This window comes from Sardina pilchardus, chromosome 17, assembly GCF_963854185.1.
Source record: "Sardina pilchardus chromosome 17, fSarPil1.1, whole genome shotgun sequence".
Taxonomy (NCBI): Eukaryota; Metazoa; Chordata; class Actinopteri; order Clupeiformes; family Clupeidae; genus Sardina; species Sardina pilchardus.
The window spans coordinates 22115062-22125066 of record NC_085010.1 but is presented as its reverse complement, the minus strand read 5'-3'; the positions used below and the strand labels follow the sequence as shown (position 1 = coordinate 22125066).

The window sequence follows — 10005 nt, the reverse complement described above, 5'->3', positions numbered from 1 at the left end:
ACACACTCTTGTACACACACACACACACACACACACACACACACAGAGAGAGAGAGAGAGAGAGAGAGAACCTGCTGTAACACAATACACACACACACACACACACACACAGGCCCCCAACGGTGACATCTCTCTGATCCACAACAAGAGGCGTCTTTATTTTTTCTTTTCCTCTCTACTTTCTTTGGGTGGGGGGGGAGAAGGCGGTGCAAGTGAATAACTTAATCAGACCTAAGTATGAAATATTTGTCTTCCTTTTCCTGAGGTGAAAACTCAGGCATGTGCTGCTTTCATGTCAGTGATCTTGCCGGACCCTGGCGCACAATAGAGCCTCTGTGAGCAGCTAGCGTTAGCGCTGCGTGGAGAGGAAGTCTCTGCCTTGAGAAAGGCCTCACCTCTCCACGGCAACAAGGGGGCCGAGCGCAGCAGTGTGCTCTCTCTCTGTGTGTGCACTGCTAGCGCTGCAGTTTGTGGTTCCCTCAAACCCAAGCCAAGGTTTCACTTGGACCGTTTTGGAAAAGAGCGGACATAAACACACAGAGAAATTTCTCTCACTCACTCACACACACACACACACACACACACAGACACACACTTCTCATTCATATTCATGTACACATTGTTACCTGTGTGTGTGTGTGTGTGTGTGTGTGTGTGTGTGTGTGTGTGTGTGCGCGTGTGCGTGTGCCTGTGCGTGTGCCTGTGCGTGTGTGTGTATGTGTGAGAGAGAGAAAGAGAGAGAGAGAGAGAGAGAGAGAGACCTTCATAAACATAGCTATGGTAGTATTAGATTATGTATTTAACCTTTATGTGGTGTGCTAATTACTGTGAAGGTGTACATTGCTAAGTGCTAACTTGCATGTTAAACAAAACATGTTTGTTTTCCTGGACCCCCCCCCCCCCCCCCTCCATTTACATATGTGTGCAATCCACTGAGGCAGCAGAAGTATCCCTTACAAGATCATGTCTGTTTTAACTAGTTAACAAGATAAATCCACTAGCAAGGATTTGCTGTTTTAGGCTTAGAAGAAACAACACTATGCACCCAACTTTACCAATCACCTATCTCATAGCTGAGCCAAATATCTTTAACTACTTCTTTAACCCTCTGGTTGAGCTGCAAGTGAAGTTCATGTTATGGCCTTCTACCAGTCAGCCCAATAGTCTATCATGGAACCACGGAACTGTAGTGTAGTGTGGTGTACTGTACAGTATATCAGTAATAAGTAGGGCAAGAACATCTCAAACCCTCATCCTCATAGCAGGTAATGTTTGCTTTAATGTTAAGTGCCAAGGTGAATATTAAAAGAAACTAGAGACAGAAGACACATACAACAGGTTAACCACAGAAAAAAAGCTTTATATTAAAGATAAACTTGCATTGACAAGTCATTTACTATTCAATGTGCAATTCAACACTCAGTACAAAATGGAAGAAATTAAGTTGTTTTATACTACAAAAAAGATTACATTGTATTCAACAAACAGAGTCAGTTGAATTACAGTGTCAATGATATTTACATTATTTTTCACATTTTAATGAATTTTCCATAGTCGAATGAGCAGCAAACGTGCTTCATTTGTCAAGGATAAGTAAAAAATAAACTCTTTATTCACATGCAGTCCTACGCCCAAGTTCCTATCAGGAAAAAAACAAGGTCTTATTATCTATTATGTGTAGCCTATTGCTTCCACACTCAATAATACATAAGTGGTACAAAATGAGGTGCTCTTGAAAAATATCAACTGAAAAAAAGTGATGGTATCTAACAGCCCAGGTCCCCAATCCCAACGTTCAGGACAGTAGAAAATAACATAGACATCTTAAAAAACAACAACAAAAAATCACATGCAGGAAACCCTAATGTCTCATTAAAATAAAAAGGAATTGATTCAAAATAATAAAGCAAAATGCTGTAAAATTTCATTGCATGACACCTTAAAATGATGCTTCAGCACCTACATGTTTTGTCTAATAGAAAGCAGCACCAAAATAATGTGTATTAGCAATGGTCATCATGCTTTTTGAATGTTGTTGATCCCCAAGGCTATATCTTTTCACGTCCAGCTTTGTGCTAAAATCTGACAGTTTTAAGTTGGATGGTCTTGCTTGGAGAGATGCCAAGATGCTAACTCAGGAAGCTCATAGTCCAATGACGCATGTAATCTCCCTGTGTTCCAAGTTGTATTTTAAACATCTGAATAATTTGCAAACAAACACACAGCGACAACAACAACAAAAAAAAACAGATCAGCTCTAGTCTCTAGCCAGAACACAGAGAGGGAATCCGAGATCTTCGTAGATGTCATTGACTGCCCTTCTTGTGGGAAAATACATTTATGACAAAACATTTAATTATTAGACGTGATTTTACTATACATATACCATTGTGTGTGGTATTGTGTATGGCCTTGTTAGCTACATTACTGAATTCACTTTTTCCCCTCCATAGAAAATTATGAAATCTAACTTCCAGAACTCTAATCTGAAACCTGGCCTGTTTGTCTCAAATACTTGTACATGAGCACTGAAACATTATGTCATGTGATGTAGACTGTGTGGCTTTCAACAACAAGCATATGCTCATATTCTCCTATTCATAAAAATATTCTCAAAGGCACAATGATCAGTCACAGAATACTCATGGACTCAGTCAAAACTACTACCAGCAAAAAGAGACTATGATTCAGTCTCGTGAATGTTGCTTAGAATAGTTTACAAATTCATCAAATTGCCAGAATGACCTACAAGCTTTTACACGAACTCATCCGCAGACACTCTTGTGAAGGTAGATTACCATCACTTGTCGTTGTGACAAGTTCAAGAGCACAAGCGGCTGTGGTCTTTAGATGACAACAGCCCTGAGAGATCTGAAACAGACCATTACATCATGAGGAATGGGCGGCTGGATCTCGTTGCCATCAAGGCGGAGGTAGCGCAGACGAGGACTCTTCTCATCAAAGTAGTCAGCACCAGCAGGCACGGGACAGATGTCTGAGCCATTGACACCTGTGGATAAAAAACACATGATAGATTTAAAAGTTGTGGAAAGAAAATTTGTAAAATATCTTCACATGGTTGTAGGATTTGTATAGTCTTGGTTAGATTTAAAAGGTTTTTAATCTAATTGGGTCAAATTGAAACGCTCTGTGGTTATGGAATCTTAGTTGGCAATCTAACATTGATTGAATGTTCTTTTTGTCCACTTGTATCCTTCTGTGGTTGTGGATTCTTAGTTTGCCATCTAACATTGATTAAAAGTTATTTTTCTCAACTCAAAAAGCATGGTTATGAAGTCTTCATGAGCCATCCAATATTGATCAAACGCTAATTTAATCAAAACAAAACTTTCTATGGTTATGCAATTTTGGTTGGCCATTTAACATTGATTACAGGTTTGTTTTGTTAATTCAAAAAGCTCTATAATAGTAGAGTCTTTGTGATCCATCCAACATTGATTAAAAGCTAATTGGACCAACCCAACTGTATTTATGTTTAAGTATGTTTCAACAGTTTTGATTACAATTCAGATTTACGGTCTGATCCTGTTTTTCTTGGGTCAGACGAGAATATTGCAAAGATCTTCCTGAACTGGATTTAACCCAGTTCACCTAAGCTGTGCTAGTTAGACAGTCAAAAGCAAGACTCACTCTTGATCTTGTTATGGTCCAGATGTAACTGCTCAAGGCTAGCCGGAATGTGGGGAATCTCGGTCAGCTCGTTGTGTGACAGTTGCAGGTCCAAGATGCTGGAGATGTTGAACACGTACTTGGGAATTCCACCGTTTCCCAGCTTGTTCTCATTAAGCCTCAGGAATGTCACCTTGGGCAGTCCCTTGAAGTACTCTGGGGGAATCTTCTCGATGTTGTTGCTGTCCAGATAGATCTGGGCCATGGTTGGTGGCAGACCCAACGGCATCATACCCAACTGGTTCTTGGCCAGGTTGATCTGGACCAGGTTGGTCAGGCCTTTCAGGCTAACCTCGGTAACCGCGTCGTCCTGGAGCTTGTTCCCTTGCAGGTCCAGCAGAGTCAGGCTGTCCATGCCAGCAAACACGCCTGCTGGGATCTTGGAGATGCGATTTCTGGAGAGACGAAGATGTTCCAGCTTGGGGGGCAGGGGTGAGGGCACGGAGCCCAGTTGGTTGTCCTCCATGTACAGGTGCACAAGATTCGGCATTGATCGGAGAGCACCTTCCTGGAGCCCCTCATTGGTCAACCTGTTACGATTCAGGTTGAGCCACTTAAGCTGGGTGGCATTGCGGAAGGCGTCCTCTGGAAGCACCTCGATCCCATTGCTCTGCAGGTAGAGGTACCAGGTGTAAGGTGGGATCACAGGGATGCGTTTCAGGCCCCTGTTGTCGCAGTAGACGGCATTGGGGAAGCTTGGAGGGCAGCGACACTCCTTCGGGCAAGCCTGGAGCTGGGCCAGTAGATGCTCATGGGGCATGTCATGAGATAAGGCAGTACCGGCCAAGAGTAGAACTGAGAGGAGGAGGATAGTCTCCATGATCCACGCCAAACCTATCGAGGAACATAAAAAGAAACAGGAACAAGAGGATCAGTGTTTCTCCGCAGTACTGTAGGTCACTGTAGAGTGTTGGAATTTGTTATTTTCGGTTTGGAAGGTGAATTCTGTGAAAAGGTTTTTAGATATCGTCGGCATTCCAAGGACTCAGATTTGGATAATGAAGACCACAGAAAAACTTTTTGAGGACTAAAATAAGACCATATGATCATTAGAACAAGGTCCTTGCTACAGTTTTCAGATAATTCCATCAATCATTGTTAGACACCGTTTGTTTCTTGAGTAAAATTTGTTTACTTTATCTTGTAAAGCTTTAGCTGACATTGTAGATTTGTATGTTCTTTAATAGAAAAATAATCTAATAATTGATTTTAGCCATTAAATACCTTTATCAAAAAGCCACTCCGAATTGAAACAAAGAATGAGTGGCAAACACCTTCAAAAACCTCCTCGGGTATTAGTGTGGACCTCCTATCAGGAAGTAACCCTCTTAAGACGTATGCAGCCAGGTCATCAAGTATAATGTTCTTACACACAACAAGATACTAATCTACACCCACAGTTGACATCAATCCCAGATTCAGGAAGAAGCCTGAACACGGATACATACACGCTCTCGCATGCACACTGAGACACGCACACACACACACAAACACACACACGCACACACATACCAAAAGAGCAAGAGAGACAACCATTGCCTTTGAGTTGAGCTGAGAAACTTGATCAGGTTTACCTGACACAAGAGGGGAAATGGTGCACACCTGTTCTCTGCGTTTAACATAACAGTTGTTCATTTCCTGTCTTTAGTACAGCAATTATTACAGTCTGTGCTTTCCTATCATTGTCAAAATATTTGTCTAGGGGCTAAGGTATTGGTTTCATTAGCAGGGTATCAGTCCTAGGCCAGGTGGCAATTTGCCAAGTTCAAAGAGGAAAAAAGAAAAAAAAGAGATACAATTACAGAGAAAAGAGGCCAAGGAAGATTGTTCAAGGAAATTCGAAATTAACTGAGACCGACAGATAGGCAGACAACTAGATTAATCACTAGACTGACTGATTCATTGATTGATTAATATGAAGTATAAATCAATGTCTGCATGAAAAGGAGTTGCGAGCATTGAGAATAGCCTCATGGCTGAAACGTCTGCTCTGCTCACCCAGTAAAATAAACTTCAACAAAGACTGTCTATATTTTTTCAGAGTGCGAACCCTTCCTGCCTTTGCATGAAAAGGAGGCACGCTGAGAAGAAGAGATTGAATACCGATGGGACTAAAAGAAGTATGGAGATGTGTAGGGAAAAGAGAAATTGCAAAACCACACCATGACTGCCATACCATTGCAGCCCCCTACACCCCCACTCGCACACTCCACCTCGCTTCTTTCAGTCCAGCTCCCCTGTCATCTGGTAATGGTTTAAATTCTTGGTTTGAGGCTTCTGGAACCGTTCATGTGATTTATTTCCCCAGTGGCTCAGTTTACCACCAGTGCACTCGTATCAAAGGCAGAGCCCAGCGACACATGTCCCAATTACACCTGACCATGGGAGGCACCAGAGCTGCTCCAGCCTCCTCCTGAGGAGTCAGCACTGGGCGTCTAACTGCAGCACTTAGCCACTTTGCTGACAAGATCAGGCATCAGACGCCAGATCAGTGATCAGAGCCACTGAGTCCACCTGCATCCCTTTACCTGGGAAAGCAGTGGCTGCGGCGCCCTCTGACAAGGGTCAGCCTGAGGACGATTGGTCAGTCTGGGCAAAGATCCTTCATTACTGACAAGATAGAGCAACATAATGCATCTCTTTGGAAACAAAATTCGAACATTTCCTGTCTGCATAAAGAGGCGTGTCGCAAAGACGGCGATAGTGGGATATTGATCTCTGGCAGATTGTCAAGCAGTTCAGTTCGAATGTAACGTTACTTTCTAGGTCTGCTTAAAGGGTGATTTCGCCCTCCCCCCCTCCCCTTTGCCAACACAGAACGCGGAAATGGTCGAACGTATGCGCCTCTCACTCCGCTTTAACCCTCTCTGGTCTGGGTACCCATTTATGTCACTTTGGATAACAGCATGTGCTAAATACCAGTCACTTTACTTTAAATATCATCACATTGCATTTCTCATTTGCAGACATTTGCAGTTTTGTTATGCATCTCTGCATTGTGCATCCTCTTTTTTGAATTCTTGCCTTACTTTGGAGCGGCCTGAAAGGGTTACCTGCTTTGTATGCATTGCTAATATCGTTATATTGGTTGTTATATCTATTTATTTGTCCTGTCTACAGGCGCCTTGCGCATCCTATCTACCGTATTTGGCTTGTCTTACCTTAGGTCTCTCTGCACTGTGTCCGATTCCCTGCACTGTGTGCTGAGTCCTGCGTCCTGTACTGTCCTGTAGGCTCCTGTTCCCCTGTGGGACTGCTGTTCTGTGCGGCCAGTGACGTGCAGGTGTCAAAGCAGCGCCCGTATTTGTAGTATGGGTCACTCAAGGCGATCTCCCTTCGCTGGCCGTGACCGTGATGCCACCGCTTGCCAAGCCCCGCCCACCCAAAGAGCAGAGGTCATAATCCGACGGCGGTGGCGGATCCCTCTTAAGCCGATGTGTGCTCAAAGGCATGATGGGACTTGGCCCACAAAGAATCAGGCTAATAGGGGCTCGTCCTGATCACACCTGCCTCTTCCTCTCTTTCTTTCTCTCTCTCTCTCTCTCTCTCTCTCTCTCTTCCTCCTCCTCCCCCTCTCCTCCACTTTATCCTGTGTTGGCTCTTGTCTCCTGTTTGTATCTTCAGTCAGTCTCCAACTGAGAAAACAAATGTCTTTTTACATCTAACAGGGGGTTAAGGCAGGTCGTATTGCACCACTGTCAAAGGGAATTAATTAACAGCCTAAGTCAGCCTCCCAAACCCACAGTGGGTGTTATGTAAGTTTCTCCTTTCATGCAGTGGCTGACTAGCCCCATACCCCACACCACAGCCTGACTGTCTGGTCATTTTTCCCTAGACTATTTTAACATCAAAGATGATATAATTTATGAATAAAGCGATAAATTATAGGTCGGGTAAACAAAGACGTGTACTGTATGTTTTGCTGTGTAATGAATCCCACTAGGATGAAGCACCATGATGGTTCATCTTTTTGGTGCTTCCTTTGTCTGCCTATTTTTTTGCCACAGTTAGCCTTTTTCCACCGATAGAACCGGCTCCGTTCCTGTTTGCGAACCAACATTTGAACCGTTTGGAGCGTTTTGACCAAACAAAAGCTGGTTCGGAATGTGGCATCTTGGTTCTGAAGTTTAACCAGAAAAAAAGTAGTTTTTTATTTCCTGCGAACCGGAGTGGGCGTGGCTTTCTGCCATTCAGAGAGAAGAAGGCTAAACGCATGAGTTTTCCAACTAGTCAACTAACATTACACTGCAGACGTTGACTAGCATTTTAAACAGCTCATTTCTGCTGTTTTTATGGGACAACTGATATCATTCTCCCATTTATGCATCTAATTACCTTTAGTTTTTGCATGCAACACCCATTGTTGATGACACATTCTTGGTTCGGTTCAAAACTGGTGGAATTGTGGGCTGGTTCACTAGGTACCACCACGGATACGGCACCAGTTCAAACACGGGTTCACTGTCCGTGGAAAACCGCCTAGTGTAATCAGATATGCCATTCTTAAATTTACTCACTGAAGGCTATTTTGGTCTCAGCTGAACCTGGCCACTACGATTCAATGGACTTGGCCAGAAAGTGTGTGTGTATGTGTGTGTGTGTGTGTGTGTGTGTGTGTGTGTGTGTGTGTGTGCGCGCGCGCCTGTGTGTGCGCATTTGTGCGTGTTTGTGTGTGTGAGAGAGCATGAGTGCGCGTAATCATTAGATTGTTCCTTAAGAGTTCCTTTGGCGCTCATGCCAAGCTTCAGCGTTCTAATGCATCATCCTGTCTAATTGGCTTCCCCTTTTAATGGAAGTGCATCTTAATCCCTCCCACCACACCACACACACACACACACACACACACACACACTCCTCCCTCATCATTATGCATCTCGTGTCTGAGAAGGTGCTCCTTCTGGCTCCTCTTCGATCCCTGGGCGGCAAACACAGCAAACTCCCCCGTAGGTATAAACAGCCCAGGCTAATCTGCCTGCCATCTGCACTGGAAAGGGCTGCGTAAAGGTGCTGAGGCCCTGGGGTTGCCGCCGCCCGCCGCTAATGTTAGCACCACGAGACATGAGCATAACAAAGACCAGATGGAGGGCGTCTGACAGGGCAAAGGGATCAGAGTGGCGATACATGCCATCACCTACCTATCAAATCCATGCCAGCAAAACACTACCAACTATTTTCCACCTCAAGGATCCACTTAAAGCACCTGTCAGGAATTTTATTTTTTTATTTATTTAACCTTTATTTAGCCAGGATTGTCCCATTGAGACTGAGCGTCTCTTCTACCAGGGAGTCCTGGTCAAAATGGCAGCCAAACAAATAGTTCCAGACAAGACAAAACACATTAGCACATTTACATGAAACACAGTAGCAAGAGTTTTGTGATATACCTCTAAAAGCAATGACATTCCTCAGTGCACACAGTATTAATTTCTCTCTTAAAAATCTCCGACTAAGTAAATTAAGTGGTCTGTATAGGACAAATTAAATATAGTTCTTTAGTTACAGAATTTGAAATCACACAGGATGTATAACTGAAAAAAGATCCATATGGCAGTGGTGCTGTTTGATTTATGACATTATGTTGATTTTGCATCAGCAAGATGCAACACATTTGCCAGGTCTCTGCCAGATGCAGCAGGCTCCTAGGGGCAGGGATCAAGTCATGTAAAGCTAGAAAAAACCTCTTCATCAACAAGAAGTAAAGAGGAGCCAGTCTGAGGCTTACAAACAAAATGGACCATAGATGACTGGAGTAAAGCCATCTTCTCTGATTAGCCCAATTTTAGCTGTGCCCAACACCTGGTTGTCTAATGGTTAGACAGAGACCTGGAGAAGCCTACAAGCCACAGTGTCTCAAATCCATTTTGGTGGAGGATCGGTGTTGATCTGGGGGTGCTTCAGCAAGGCTGGAATCGGGCAGATGCATCCTTTCAAAGGATGCATCAAATCAAGCCACGTCCAGCCATGTCAGCTAAGTCCATCGAAATGTGGATGAAAGACCACCAGATCAAGACCCTGTCATGGCCAGCCCAATCTCCAGACTTGAACCCCATTGAAAACCTCTGGAATGTGATCAAGCGGGAGATGGATGGTCACAAGCCATCAAACAAAAGCTGAGCTGCTTGAAATTTTGCCTCAGGAGTGGCATGAAGTCACCCAACAGCAGTGTGAAAGACTGCTGGATAGTACTGTATGCCAAGACACATGAGATTGACAATTAGGGTTATTCCACTAAACTCTAAAGTTAAAACATTAGTATTGTGTCATTTATAAATGAACATTAACTTCTGAAAAGGTCTGAAAGCATTTTTTTTTTTG

General features: G+C 43.5%; 1 protein-coding gene across 1 annotated transcript in view; it reads right to left on the bottom strand.

Annotated features, from left to right (window-relative positions):
* Positions 1 to 2846: 2846 nt before the first annotated feature.
* Positions 2847 to 10005, bottom strand: part of kera (keratocan) — an 8926-nt gene continuing 1767 nt past the window's right edge. The window contains exons 2-3 of the mRNA XM_062518416.1: positions 3652 to 4524; positions 2847 to 3010 (exon numbers count right to left, since the gene is read on the bottom strand). Of these exons, the coding sequence (XP_062374400.1) occupies positions 2847 to 3010; positions 3652 to 4510 (1023 nt within the window). The 5' untranslated portion in view covers positions 4511 to 4524. The remainder of the gene's footprint in view (positions 3011 to 3651; positions 4525 to 10005) is intronic.